This window comes from Leopardus geoffroyi, chromosome D3, assembly GCF_018350155.1.
Source record: "Leopardus geoffroyi isolate Oge1 chromosome D3, O.geoffroyi_Oge1_pat1.0, whole genome shotgun sequence".
NCBI classification, from domain to species: domain Eukaryota; kingdom Metazoa; phylum Chordata; class Mammalia; order Carnivora; family Felidae; genus Leopardus; species Leopardus geoffroyi.
This window is the reverse complement of record NC_059339.1, coordinates 45,766,502-45,781,796: the sequence shown is the minus strand read 5'-3', so window position 1 is coordinate 45,781,796 and position 15,295 is coordinate 45,766,502. Positions and strand designations below refer to the sequence as shown.

Here is a 15,295-nt window from a genome sequence, read left to right as displayed (position 1 = left end):
AAGTGAAGCTGCCTGTTTTATCTCCCTTTGCACAGTGCCCTCTTCCTCCTGGCTGCTGCAGGATGCCTCCCCTTCAACGACTCCCAGGTCAGTTCAAGTGCATTCATTTTGCCTTCCAAGTGTCTTTTACTCTCTGAAGCCTGCGTGTATGAGCAGAACTTTCTGGTCCTTCCTTCTAGGATCAGAAGAACCCTAGTCTGTACAAATGCATTTCAAAGCTTCCGGGCCGGGTACCTCTTGGCCAGGTTAACATCTTTTCCTCAGGCTATTGCCTTCTCCCCAAGGCTGTGGCAATGCAGCGGGGCTCTGGCCTGTGGGTGCTGTGGTGGGTGCAGTCTGCCCTCTGTAGGTGCTTGGAGGACCCACAAGCCGGTGCCCAAGTTGCCTTAGCCTCATGCATTGAGGCAAAGTTGATTTTCCCCCTCAGCCAAGGGCCTCATCTGTAGAGTGATTTTCACTTTGTTATCCTGAGTTTTTCTTTATTAGGCACTGAGGACCCACCCCTACCCCCCAGTACTGTCATCTCATTAGTGGGTCTCTTTTCTTTCTTTTCTCCCCCAGCAATTATTAAGTCCCCATCAAGTGTCAGGCATTGAGCCAGGCTCTGGGGACACAAAGAAGAATTGTCCTCATCCAGGCAGAGTCTAGACAGAGTGAAGGGGAGGGGGACAGATAATAAACAGATAATTACAACACAGGGAGGCCAGAGCTCTGTCCTGGGGAGATACGGGATGTTGTGAGGCACCTAAGAAGACTCAGGGACCCAGAAAGGAGGAATAGCTAACAATTATAGGGAGCTATCTATGTGCCAGGCTCTGTGCCAATGTTTTACAAGTCTTATTTTATTTAAAATCTCACAGTGTTATGAGGAAAGGGACTATTATTATCTCCGCTACAGAGCTAAAGAATAATGAGGCCCCAGGGCACCTGGGTGGCTCAGTCAGTTGAGCGTTCAGCTCTTGATTTTGACTTGGGTCATGATCTCACAGTTCGTGAGTTCACACCCCGCACTGGGCTCTGTGCTGACAGTGAGGAGCCTGCTTGGGATTCTCTGTCTTCCTCTCTCTCTTCCCCTCCCCACTTATGCTCTCTTTTTCTCAAAAATAAATAAATGTTTTAAAAAGAAAAGAATAATGAGGCCCCAAAGGTCCCCAGCTAATGAATAAGTGGGGATTTTAGAACTGATACCAGATGTATCTGGTATGATAGCCCTGCTCTGCTCTCGGACCGAAATCTTGAAGGGTGAGGAGGAGTTGGGTGGGAGAACAAAGCAGGTGTGGGCACAGCCCTGGAGCTGTCCTGAGTATTCTGTGATTCAAATTTAGTGAGCACATCTTATGTGCATGCCCCTGTGCCAATTCCTGCCCTGTGGGAATTTACAGTCTAGTGGATGGTAGAGAAAGAGACAGGTGACAAGTGAAATAGAGCATGTCAGATGAGATAAGCTTCTGTGGAGAAAAATAAGGAAGGGAAGAAGAGAGGGAGTGCCCCCCCCCCAAGTTGGTGGAGGGGGAGCATTCATGCTTGGGGAAGTGCAAATTCTTTCCCTGGAGGGGGCACAGTAGATAGGACTGGGCTTGTCAGAGAGATCCTTGGGTGTCATGAGTTTGAAGTTAATCCTAAAGTCCCTGGGGGACTGGTGAATGATTTTAAGCCATAGGCAACACCATTGGATGAGCCTTTTAGAGACAGTGTGAGGACAGTGTGGAGAATGGGGCAAGGGGTGCTGGAGACAAAGAGCCCTGTTAGGAAGATTTTGTAAGCAACCAGCTGAGAAATGAGGACGGACTGGCCCAAGACCCCGAGAGTCCTGTTGTGGAACCCTTGCTTGGCACTGTGCATCCGTTATTTAGGGTTTCCAAGTGCTATGCTGGATCCTGTTTGTCTATACTTACAGCCACTTTTGTTTTTTTAATCCTGTGTTACAGTTTGATCCAGATGGATATTTCTGGGCTGTAATTCACTTATTCTGTGTAGGTAAGTTTTAAAAGAATGCTTACTTAAATAATTGAGGCTTATTATTTTGACCTTATCATGTATGTCCACTTTTCAGTGACTCTGAGCAATAGGAAGATTAAAGACCAGGTGTCCATGGGAATCTACCCCCAAAACCACGAGCACACTTTATACACTGTATGTATGTTCGCCAATTTGACAATAAATTATATTAAAAATAAAAATTAAAAAAAAGACCAGGTGTCAGGATTAAAATTACATGGGCATTTTCTGATCTGATTTTCCTGTTTTGGAGTTTTCTTCAAACATTTTCATTTCTGATATAGTCTCCTCTTTTTCTCGACAAACATTAATTAACTCACCATGGCTCGGGCCCCACTTGCTCAAGTCTACTTGCGACATGCCGGTTGGCGTTCTCAAAAAGTGGTGAGGGAGATCCAGAAGTTTGGGTCAGAAACACCCTCTTTCAGCAGTATACCCGAAGAAAAGCAAGGGAGGGAAATAAAAAGCCTGTCTGACTTTATTTCAAATCATACGCTCAGTGTTTCCTGTCTGCTGTCGTGGAGGGAAAGCAGTGCCCTGACTTTGTTACACACAGTTCAGAGATCCAGTGTTTCTTTCTCCTGGGCACCCTGCAAAGGAAGCCGAAAGCTTCCTGTTAATTGTCTCCTTCTGCTGATCACGAGCCTTCCTGGCCCAGCACTCTTCTGTACTGAACTTTTATCACAGGGATTGTGGCTTTCACATCCTGTCGCCCCCTGTCGGCTGTGGATGTCCCTCGTGGGAAGGGCGGCCCTTGTCCATGTGGGTTTCATGCTTCCCTGGAATTGCCTGCAGCCCTTTATGCAGAATGCCCTGTGCCAGTAACACCCATTGCTTCGTTTTCAGGGGCTTATAAGATATTGCAGAAGTCCTGGAAACCCAATGCGTTAAGGTAAACTTTAAAATTTTTTTAAAGTTTATTTTATTTTTTTGAGAGAGAGATAGAGAGCAAGCAGGGGAGGGGCAGAGAGAGAGGGAGGCAGAATCCCAAGCAGGCTCCACACTGTCAGCACGGAGCCCCAAGGGGGTCAGAACCCACAAACCGTGAGATCATGACCTGAGCTGAAATCAAGAATCGGACACTCAACTGATTGCACCACCCAGGCAACGCTAAAAGTAAAATTTAATTAATTCATTTATTTTTTTTAATGCTTATTTATTTTTGAGAGAGATAGAGACAGAGTGTGAGCTGCGGAGGGCCAGAGAGAGGGGGAGACATAGATTCTGAAGCAGGCTCTACAGAGCTCGATGTGGGGCTCAAACTCATGAACCGTGAGATCATGACCTGAGCCAAAATCAGATGCTTAACCAACTGAGCCACCCAGGTGCCCTAAGGTAAACTTTTAAAGTGTGGTGAATTCTTGTTTGGTTAAAGCAAAGAGGTGAGGCCCATAGTGTCGTGAGCTTGTTCTGTTCAGCCAGAAACTCTGCAAGTCTGGGTTATGGTCAGGGCACAGCAGCCTGGGGCCCCCAAAGCCATTTGTCCTGCTGTTGGGCTGTTCCAGGCGGGGTCCACCAGCACCTGATCGTACCAATGACGTTTGAAGAGCAGCGGGGTCCTCTACCCTCTCCCTTCAGAGGCAGCGTTCAGATGACATTTTTATAAAAATTGTGTGACTCGCTGCTTTGGGCCCTAGTTAACTTCTTCCAACTCAGAGACCAACTCTTTTTTCTGGTTTCCTCAGCCCCTTCCTAACTTGACTTTGTTTAGACCCAGAAATTCCCCAGTCTGTTCTGGGGTAAAATGAAGCCTCTATTCTGGGCAGTCAACATACCAGCCTTGGCAAATGTAAATGGAAGAGACAGGAGTCCTGGTGTGAGTTGGGCTGCAGCTGGGAGGTCAGAGGCCCTAGACTGGCCTCACTGGCCTCTCGGTTTCAGGGCCCGCTGGTGGGCCTGAAGGGAAGGACCCCTGGGAGAGGGTTATACTCGGAGGCTGTGACTTGGGTCCCTAGAGCACCTTTCCTTCTTTTAATGAAGTGTTTCTGCAGCAAGAAGCCAGTGGAGTTGCCAGATAAAATACAGAATGCCCAGTGAAATTTGAATTTCAGATAAGTAGTGATCCTTTTTTTAGTGTAGCTATGTCCCAGGCAATATTTGGAGCATACTTAAACATGATTCTTTATCTGAGATTCAGATTTATTTGGGTGTCCTATATTTTTACTGGTCAAATATGGCAGCCCCAGGAGCCAGTCCAGTGGCCTGAGAGTTGACATTCCTTTTTAAGGAGGCAAAATACATGTAGAAGATAATCTGCCACAGGTGAACATGTGTGTGATAGCACCAAACTAGGAAACGTGTTTTAAAAATGAGCCAGGTGGGGCGCCTGGGTGGCTCAGTCGGTTAAGCATCCGACTTCAGCTCAGGTCACGATCTCGTGGTCTGTGAGTTCGAGCCCCGCGTCGGGCTCTGGGCTGATGGCTCAGAGCCTGGAGCCTGCTTCCGATTCTGTGTCTCCCTCTCTCTCTGCCCCTCCCCCGTTCATGCTCTGTCTCTCTCTGTCTCAAAAATAAATAAACATAAAAAAAAAAAAATTTTTTTTTTAATTTAAATAAAAAAAAAAAAAAAATGAGCCAGGGGCGCCTGGGTGGCTCAGTCGGTAAAGTGGACGACTTCTGTTCAGATCATGATCTCGAGGTCCTTGAGTTTGAGCCCCGCATTGGGCTCTGTGCTGACAGCTCAGAGCCTGGAGCCTACTTCTGATTCTGTGTGTGTGTGTCTCTCTCTGCCCCTCCCCCACTCACACTCTGTCTCTCTCTCTCTCTCTCTCTCAAAAATAAATAAACATTAAAAATTTTTTTTTAAATGAGCCAGGAACTAGTTTTGAATATACTCGTTTGGTATACTCGTTATACCATTTATTGACAGTTTTTAAATGTAGAAACTTAACCATAGATATAATTTATTAGTAGAAGATGACTATTTTGTGTATGTAAAACACTTCAATTTCACATGTTTTATCTTTTTTTTTCTTTTTTCTCATTCCTTAGTGACATTGACCAGCAGTACTTAAACTACATGTTCAGGTAAAATATAATTTACATTTTCAAAGAACAACTCACGTCTTTCTGGCGCTAATGGATTTTTATTTTCCAATGCTTTGATTCTGAGCCAATGTGCCTACCAGAAAGGAAAGCTAAATAATTTGTGAGATGACTTAAAGTCGAGGAAACCAAATCGTAGTTCTGTCCGTAGACTAGGCAAGAGGGACCTCTGTCTGGCTCCATACTTCAGAAGGCCATGCTTCTCCCCATGGCTTATGGAGTCTGTAAGTCTAAGGGGACATTTCTTCCCAGGGCCCGTACCCTCCTTTCTAGCCTGGGATCTAGAATTCCCTGCTCAATTGGTCCCGAGCTTGATTCCAAGGCCTCCTTGGGTCTGTCTTCCCAACTCTTTCCTAGACCCAAGAAGTGTCCAAAACCAGGCTGTTAGTGGGGGAGGAGGGTGTGCATGGAGGGTGGGTTTGCAGGCTGATGTGTCCACACACAAGCGTGTGAGGCCTCAGTGTGCAGGAAGGAGCCTGGGGTGGAAAGAGAAGGGGGCTCACTGGGAGCCAGGAGCCAGAGGCTGGATCTGTCCATGCGACCACATTCTGATATGAAGCTCTAAGGACTCCAAGAATTCTGAGTTCTAATCCAGGCTTCCAGGTTGTTTTGAAGGTATATTTATTTATTAAGATAGAATGAAGTTTGAAGCTTGATTTATAATATTTAAATACGGTATATGGACTGTTGTTCATATACCATTGGCTAAAGCCAAGCAAAGAATAGGGCTCTGTCAGCTAAATAGAACAGCTGCCTAGTGTTTTTGGAGGTTAGTGGTCGCTGACTGGGACCTAGCTGAGAAGGAGCATGAGCTCTGCCATGGAGAGCCCAAGTTTGCACGAATGCAGCCATGCTTGGGAAGATGACCCGGGCCGGGGATGTGCCTCTCAGCATTTGGTCATGCTGATTCCTGCAGGAAGTTCATCTTAAAACGTTCAACATGAGCTGTACTCTCCATCTGCAGATAAAGCTCATAAATATCAGTTTATTAAAATGCTTTTTTTGAAAGGATCCACTCCAAGCATGGCTATAGGCCTCTTTTGTACTCTGCTGAAAACAATCATTAGTTCCACTCTGCCCAGACATACCAGCAGCCTTTTCAAGAGATTCTTCTGAAAATGCAGAAGGCTCTTGATGTTTAAAATGTTTCTGTGACATCAGAACACGCTGGCAGTTCTTTTTCTCCCCAGAACTTATTATAGTCTGCTCGAGTGGCAAAGGAATAAGGGGATGGAAAAGTGAGCCTCTGTGACCCCTGACTCATTCTTCTGTCAGCCCAGCTCCTTCCCCTCCAGTAAGGACACTCATTGCTTGTGAGCCTGGTGCCAAAGGCTTCCTGGCTGGGCCTGCCCCGCACCCCACTGAAGAAGCCACGATTCTGTTTCCAAGGATTTCAGTACGAGTGATGAAGATATGTGAATCAGAACGAGGGCTGCCGTTCAGTTTCCTGTGGGCACTGGATACTGAGGCCATCAGCACCCAGAGAACTGGGATCCTTCAGATCCCTAAGGCAGCTGTGCTGGTCTGCCAGCCAGAAGCTCTGCCTGACAGAGCCAACAACTGGTTTGATCTCCCTTTAAAAAAAAAAAAAAAAAAAATTTAAGCTTATTTATTTTGAGAGAGAAAGAGAGAGAGAGCACAAGCAGGGGAGAGGCAGAGACAGAGAGAATCCCAAGCAGGGTCCATACCACCAGTGTAGAGCCCAACGCAGGGCTTGAACTCATGAACCACGAGATCATGACCTGAGCTGAAGTCAGACGCTTAATCGACTGAACCACCCAGGCGCTCTCCTGGAAAGTCTTTTTAAGTAGACTCCATGTCCAACGTGAAACTTGAACTCATGACCGCGAGATTAAGAGTCACGTGCTCTACCGACCGAGCCAGCCAGGTGCCCCCTGGGAATTTAACTTACCCTCTACAAATTTAATTTTGTGGCAAAAGTAGATTCAGCTCACACCCAACAGCTATTTTTTTAGATTGCAGCCTATTTGTAATTCACAGTTTGCTTTGTTTAGCTTACAAATATTCTTGGAAGATTAGGTGAGTGTGATAATTCTTGGTGGCATAGATGACCTCAGAGTGGGGCATAGATCCTCCGTCCGTCACGGGGTATGTTCAACCCTCTTGTCAAAATCTGAGGCATCTTGGGAGATCCTCACCCTCTCACTGACAAGTTGGATTTAGGCAGAATGAGACCATTCAGTGCAGATAATTTGCATTTAGGCTAATTTCACTCTTTCCAAGTAGAATGGGTGGAAATGTACGTTGTGATTTTTCAGTGCTGGGAAAGACTTCTTCACTGCTCTGCTGTTTCTTTTTCAGTGTGGTGCTCCTGGCAGTTGCATCTCATCCGACAGGTAAGTTGGACTGTTTTATGTGGCCCATTCAACCCAGTGCTCTGACACCGCACCCTCCCCGCCCCCTTATTATCCCTAAGGGACGTTTTGTAGGAGAATGTGGTTTGCCTTCAGGATGGAAGCTCAGGGGTTAGGCACGGCCCACATACTTGAACCTGGTCTCAAGGACCCATTGTGGATTTATCGCCCATGAATTTATTCTTACCCTTTCTTCAATTTTGTTGTCTGTGTTTTCATCTGGTGTGGTCTCAGATGTACAGACAGGCTTATTATCTGCTGGATAAACTAGTGCTCACCTTCTCCACTTCTAAAGTTCCTTCTTCAAACATCCAGAATCGCTCTTCAATCCCAGTGCTAAAGGATTTGGTGAGAAAGTTCAAATTCACCCTACTTCTAATTGACCTCCTTTCATACCTTTTTATCGTATATTAGCCAATAATATTCAAGATTCCTGATTAAGGAAGTCAAGTTTTAAAGCTTACCTTTACCTTGTTGCTGCCTTGGTTACTCTATAGTGGTTTTTCAGATTCAGGAATTTCCCACAATACTCTATTCCATTGTGGTTTTTTACCGTTTTGAAGTTGGTGCCAAAGATAACGAAATAGTATCTGTGTGCAGTATGGCTGGAAATACATGTTTTCTTGGCCATGCTCCTTAAACTAATGTTTGTTAGCCATTTGCTGTGCATGAGACATTTCCCGAGCTCTCAGAGTCTCAGTTAAAATGAGAAAGGTGAACCGGGTTGTTTCTAAGGCCCTTTCTAGCTCCTATGGTGCCCAAAACAATGAAAGGTTTCTGTTGGTGCTTTTAGCTCCTTCAGACTCTTTGAATTAGTATCTTGAGGGAACTGTCGAGAGTGACTCAGTGTTTCTAGATTGTATGTGACCCATCCAAACCATGCCTCATGAGGACAATTTGAATCATCTTTTTCTCAATGCATTAGTCTACACTTGCCCACACTGATGCGCATCTATTTTCTGCCCGTTCCCACAGTCTCGTGTTATCTCCAGACTCTGAGGTTTGCTGTGGAGTGCTCTCTGCACTCTCATGTGTTGAAAGCCTATCCTTTGTAAAATAAAAATCATATGGACCCCATGGTGTTGACCCTGAACAGTCTGCTCACCCATACTGCTGGTTGTCTGCCTTTACATGCGCTCTTGTCATTCTTTCGCACGGCCAGGAGGTTGCCACCCACCAGACATTGCAGAGCCCCCTAAGGAACCTCCCCTTTGAGATGTGTTTCGGTCAAAGCCTTTGGAAAGTTCGCTGGTTCTGCTTGGTTTGCATGCTTATTGCTCCCTGAGTGATTACTGGTGGATTTGGGCGAATGGTTCTCACCTCAAGAAATCCCTCAGCCTTTCAACCAAGAGGTGATGCTTGTTCGTTGTTACTCATGATTCTCAGGGCTGGAAGGAATCTCAGTGATTATCCTTGGTGCCGTCATATTTTACAAATGAGGAAATTGAAGCCCAGAGCAGTTAAGGGATATGGCCAAGATGATGCAGGGGAGGTGAATAGCAGAGAGAGACTGGAGTTTAGGTCTCCTGACCCTTGTCTCAGGTTTTTCTTTTTAAATGCTTCTTTTTCAGTGATTCTACAGTTTATTATAAAGTCTCTGGAGTGAGTGAATACCTTCAGTGTTACTAAACTTCCTTGTGGAGCTTTTCTTGGTTTTGATGAGGTTTTTGGGGTGATAGTGGGGTTCATGGGGGTCTGGAGCCCATGACCAAGAAAGAATTCTTGAAGACATCTTTGGTGCAAAAAGGTGATTTTATTAAAGCATGGAGACAGGACCGGTGGGCAGAAAGAGCTGCCCAGGGACCATGAAGAGAGACTGGTTATATACTATGGAGTTGGGGGAGGTAAAGTCCATGGGAAGTTTCTAGTGAGCTTTTCGTATGCTAAAGAAGACTCCCAGGATAGTGGAGGCCTAGCTATTGTCAAGCTAAGGTTGTTTTTCCCTCTAGCAAAGCATTAGCGTTAAAACAGTAGGAAGTTCCTGGAAAAACGTTTTACTCTGCCAGCCTCAAGTGTTTGTCAAGGGGCTGTAGGTTATAAGGAAATTTAGTTCTATCTGCCATTTCCTTCTGCCTTTGATTCCCACATTACTATGGAGGGGTAATGGAGACTTAGGTCCTGCAGGACTATGATCTCTATCACTTAACCATTTGTTTTTTCCCTTTCCTTCATTCTTGGGCAGCCAAGGAGTGGGAGGAATATCACACATATCCCACCTGGGGGTTAGGGGGTGGGCAGGGCTGCGGCCTGTCAGCTTGCCTTATGCTCCCTCATCAGTTTGAGGGCCGTTTTGTCTACCAGTTTCTGAGCACAGTGATGCTGGTAATAGTTTATACGGTTTGGCCAGCAATCCCACATTTCATCTTGAGTTATTGCTAAACTTTTTAGGTCAATGCAAGAATATCTTGGGCACTTACTCTCTGGGAACACAAAGTGGTCAGTAGCCTATGGTTGCAGAATGGCCTAGGCGAAGAGTAATTTAAAATAGTCCCCTCGGGGCACCTGGGTGGCTCAGTCTGGTTAAGCATCAGACTTTGGCTCAGGTCACCATCTCATGGTTTGTGAGTTCGAGCCCATGTCAGGCTCTGTGCTGACAGCTCAGAACCTGGAGTGTGCTTTGGATTCTGTGTCTCCCTCTCTTTCTGCTCCTCCTCTGTTCATGCTCTCTTTCTCTCTGTCTCACACACAAAAAAATTAAACATTCAAAAAAAATTTTTTTTAAATAGGCCTCAGATTTTTTTTTTTCTGAGGTGATGAAAGTGTTCTGGAATTTGCTGGTGGTGATGGTGTACAACTCTGTTAATATGCTAAAAACCACTGGATTGTACACTTTATTTTTTAAAATGTTTATTTATTTTTGAGAGAGAGAGAGACAGAGAGAGACAGCATGAGCAGGGGAGGAACAGAGAGAGAGGGAGACACAGAACTCAAAGCAGGCTCCAGGCTCCGTGCTGTCAGCACAGAGCCCAACGTGGGGCTCGAACTCATGAACCATGAGATCATGACCTGAGCTGAAGTCAGACGCTCAACCAAGTGACCCACCCAGGAGCCCCTTTAGAAGGGTGAATTATATCTCAATTAAAAAAACAATGCATAGGGCATCAAAAACAAAAACAAATCGCTCTTATTTGAGAACCTGTTTAGAACTCAGTTATACCAGAAAAAGATATTTACAACAATGAATTTTCCTTCAGATTATATTCAAAAACAACAACAACAACTGAATGGACGTCAGATACTCACCCCCATTCCTTCTGCAGGTTTTGACTGCACGGTATGGTGAATGGCTGAGGATGAGTCTGTGGTGGGCAGCTCAGGGAGTTGTAACTCCCATGGGGTTCATCAGAGAGAGGCTCCGTACGCTTCCCTGGAAGGACTCCTGCATGCAAGTTTGTGCGTTGTGGTTTTCAGGTAGTGGAGGTGATTATCTTTGCAGGGGCCAGGTAAAGAAAGTTGGGCTCCTGAGAAGGATTTTGCTGGCCTATGAGACTGGCTGTGACCATGGTGTCAACAGCTGAGGTGGCCTTGGCCTCCCTTGCTGCAGGTGGCTGAGGCTCCCAGTGAAGGGATGCCCCAGAGCTGTAGAGTTCAGGAATCCTTCTGGCCTCAGTAGCCATCATAGCAGGGCTCTGGCAAAGGCCCCGGTGAAGGTGTGTGTGTGGGGTTATATACAGACTGGTGGCAGCCTTCTGGAAGAAGCCCAAGATTTCCATCTGTACCAGCACCAAGTTCAGCTTTTAATCCATGAGCGTCCCAGGGAAACACTGTAAAACCACACCTACTTCTCTGTTGTGACGGTACTCTGCGTGTGGTCACCACCATCCCGTTTGCTGCTTTCTTAGAACTTCTACAAATTGTGTGCCAAGGGGCCTTAAAGATGTGTGTGGCCGTTTCTCTTTTCACCTCTGGTCAGTGGAGTGCCATTGACTTGAAACCTTAGTATCAAGGGGCTGGCCCTTAAGTGCCTGCTTGACTCGGGGCTGTTGAGTAAGCAAAACAATCCTGACTAGAGTAGGGAGGCTGCTTGTGAAAACCACATGAAAGTCACTGTCTAGGTTTTGATTCGCTTTAACTTTTCGAAACTCTCAGGGTTGCCACACACTGTTGTGGTCTAGCCGAACAGTGCCCTGCCCTTTGAAGTTGGGCAGTGCACAACATGAGCAGCTGTAAGCAGCGACTTGTTGCTTCAAAAAGCACTCAAGCACAGTAAAATGGTTATATTTGTTTGGTAGAGTGGATAACTCAAGCAGATAGGTATATTAAGGTAGAAATCTGGTATGAGAGATGATGGAAGCTCAGAATCTAGAAGAGAACCAGGGGATCAGTTTTTCTCAGCTTTATAAACCCAAGTCAATTACCCTAAACTCTTTGATGGGTCCTGGTGATGTTTTCTCATAGCAGTCTACAATTATTACAGAGTTTAAGCAAATAAAACACCTGAGGAAAATACCTCTCCTCCAGAGGTATTCGAGGACTCCTGTGATGGGGGAGCTCCAATTCCTTCCAATTCATTAGCTTTCTCATTGTACCCATGAGTAGTCTAGCCCATTTTTAAATGAGAACAACCCTTTATTCTTCCCCACTTGCTTATTACACTTTCCATCTAGAATGTCCACTGCAGGGCCGGAGTGTCAGGAAGGGCATGTTCCTGATTCCCTGCACCTGCACAAGTTGAGACCCAGTTAAGTCTCAGGGCCCATGGGTACAGTGTTTTTATGAAGGATCTGTTAACAATTGCTGACATTTCTATTTTTATTTATTTTTTTAAAGTTTATTTATTTATTTTTGAGAGGGAGGAGGGAAGGAGAAAGGAAAAGAGAGGATCCCAAGGAGGTTGTGCACTGTCATCGCAGAGTCTGATGGCGGGGCTTGAACTCACAAACCGTGAGATTACGACCTGAGCCAAAATCAAGAGTTGGATGTTTAATCAACTGAGCCACCCAGGAGCCCCAACAGTTGCTGATATTTTTAAAGCACGGCTTTCTTCCCTTTGGTTTCCTTTCACCTCTTCTTTTTTTTAACTTGTATCTTAATTATTTAGTAGTGCTTTTAAAACATTAAAAAATTGAGGTATAATTTACGTGTATGAAATGCACCTATCTTGTGTACGGCTTGGTCAATTTTGACGAATGTATACACCCGTGTAGCTTACTCCCATCAAGATATCGACCATTTCTGTCACCGTAGGAAGTTTCCTCTTGCCCCTTCTTCATTACTCCCTTCTCACCTAGCACCAAAGCCACCATGATCTGATTTCTGTGTCCATAGATAAATTCTATTTATTCTAGAGCCTCATATAAATGGAAGCATCCCGGAAGTATTCCTTTGTGTCTGGCCCTTTCATTCAATGTAGTGTTCAGAGATTCATCTAGGTTCTTGTATGTATCACCAGTTTATTCCCTTTTATTGCTGAGTAGGGTGCTAGCGTATGAACATACCTAGCAAATAAACATACCTCCTTTTGTTTATCCATTCACCTGCTGTTGCTTACCAGGGCTGTTTCCAGTTTTTGGCTGTTGTAAATAAAGCTTTCATGAACATCCTTTTTTTTATATAATTTATTTTTTAATGTACATCCAAGTTAGTTAGCATATAGTGCAACAATGATTTCAGGAGTAGATTCCTTTATGCCCCTAACCCATTGAGCCCATCCCCCTCCCACAACCCCTCCAGTAACCCTCTGTTTGTTCTCTATATTTAAGAGCCTCTTGGGGCACCTGGTGGCTCAGTCAGTAAGTGTCTGTCTTCGGCTCAGGTCATTATCTCGTGGTTCATGAGTTCGAGCCCCGTGTTGGGCTCTGTGCTGACAGCTCAGAGCCTGGAGCCTGCTTCGGATTGTGTGTCTCCCTCTCTCTCTGCTCCTCCCCCACTCACACTCTGTCTCTCTCTCAAAAATAAATAAACATTACAAAAAAAGATTAAAAAAAAAAGAGTCTCTTATGTTTTGTCCCCCTCCTTGTTTTTATATTCTTTTTGCTTCCCTTCCCTTATGTTCATCTGTTTTGTGTCTTAAAGTCCTCATATGAGTGAAGTCATATGATATTTGTCTTTCTCTGACTAATTTTGCTTAGCATAATACCCTTTAGTTCCATCCACGTAGTTGCAAATGGCAAGATTTCATTCTTTTTGATTGCCAAGTAATACTCTAGTGTGTGTGTGTGTGTGTGTGTGTGTGTGTGTGTGTGTACCACATCTTCTTTATCCATCCATCCATCGATGGACATTTGGGCTCTTTCCATACTTTGGCTATTGTTGATAATGCTGCTATAAACATTGAGGTGCATGTGCCCCTTTGAAACAGCATACCTGTATCCCTTGGATAAATACCTAGTAGTGCAATTGCTGGATTGTAGGGTAGTTCTATTTTTAATTTTTTGAGGAACTCCATACAGTTTTCCAGAGTGGCTGCACCAGCTTGCATTCCCACCAGCAGTGCAAAAGAGATCCTCTTTCTCCGCATCCTCGCCAACATCTGTTGTTGCCTGAGTTGTTGATGTCAGCCATTTTGGCAGGTGTGAGGTGGTATCTCATTGTGGTTTTGGTTTGTATTTCCCTGATGATGAGTGATGTTGAACATTTTTTTCATGTGTCGGTTGGCCATCTGGATGTCTTCCTTGGAGAAGTGTCTATTCATGTCTTTTGCCCATTTCTTCACTGGATTTTTTGCTTCTTGGGTGTTGAGTTTGATAAGTTCTTTATAGATTTTGGATACTAACCCTTTATCTGATATGTCATTTGCTAATATCTTCTCCAGTTCTGTCAGTTGCCTTTTAGTTTTGTTGATTGTTTCCTTCGCTGTGCAGAAGCTTTTTATTTTGATGAGGTTCCAATAGTTCATTTTTGCTTTTGTTTCCCTTGCCTCTGGAGACAAGTTGAGTAAGAAGTTGCTGTGGCCAAGGTCAAAGAGGTTTTTGCCTGCTTTCTCCTTGAGGATTTGGATGGCTTCCTGTCTTACATTTAGGTCTTTCATCCATTTTGAGCTCATTTTTGTGTATGGTGTAAGAAAGTGGTCCAGGTTCATTTTTCTGCATGTCACTGTCCGGTTTTCCCAGCACCACTTTCTAAGGAGACTGTCTTGATTCCATTGGGTATTCTTTCCTGCTTTGTCAAAGATTAGTTGGCCATACATTTGTGCGTCCATTTCTGGGTTCTCTATTCTGTTCCATTGATCTGAGTGTTTTTGTGCCAGTACCATACTGTCTTGATGATTTCAGCTTTGTAATAAAGCTTTGACGTCCAGGATTGTGATGCCTCCAGCTTTGGTTGTCTTTTTCAAGATTGCTTTGGCTACTTGGGGTCTTTTCTGGTTCCATACAAATTTTAGTATTGTTTGTTCTAGCTCTGTGAAGAATACTGGTGCTATTTTGATAGGGATTGCATTGAATATGTAGGTTGCTTTGGGTAGTATTGACATTTTAACAATATTTATTCTTCCTATCCAAGAGCATGAAATATTTTTCCAGTTTTTTGTGTCTTCTTCAATTTCTTTCATAAGCTTTCTGTAGTTTTCAGAGTATAGATTTTTCAACTCCTTGGTTATGTTTATTCCTAGGTATTTTATGGTTTTTGGTGCTCGTGAACATTCTTATACAGGACTTTTTGTCTATTCTTGTCTTTTGGATAAATACTTAGAATTCTGTGTCTTAGAGTTGATGTAGTTTTAACTTTTTAAGAAAGTGCCAGTTTTCTAAAGTGTTTATACCATTTTACACCCCTACTCAGCAACGTCTGAGAGTTCCAGTTGCTCCACATCTTCACTAACATTTGGTGTTGTCAGCCTTATTTTAGCTAGTCTTTGTGGTCTCTTGCTAGTGCTTTTGTATGAGCTACCCTTCTCACTCATTCCCGAGTGACTAGAAAGATAAGCGGTTTTTTAGA

General features: G+C 44.5%; 1 protein-coding gene across 4 annotated transcripts in view; it reads left to right on the top strand.

Moving 5' to 3' along the window:
- The window catches only part of TMEM241 (transmembrane protein 241), a 137,283-nt gene that overhangs the window by 52,297 nt on the left and 69,691 nt on the right, over positions 1-15,295 (top strand). For all 4 annotated transcript variants that reach the window (XR_006707934.1, XR_006707933.1, XM_045459798.1 and 1 more), the window contains exons 7-11: positions 36-87; positions 1,929-1,977; positions 2,845-2,890; positions 4,989-5,024; positions 7,365-7,399. Coding sequence is in view for 2 of the 4 variants with exons in the window: in XM_045459798.1 (XP_045315754.1) it covers positions 36-87; positions 1,929-1,977; positions 2,845-2,890; positions 4,989-5,024; positions 7,365-7,399 (218 nt within the window). In the remaining 2 variants the exon portion in view is untranslated. The remainder of the gene's footprint in view (positions 1-35; positions 88-1,928; positions 1,978-2,844; positions 2,891-4,988; positions 5,025-7,364; positions 7,400-15,295) is intronic.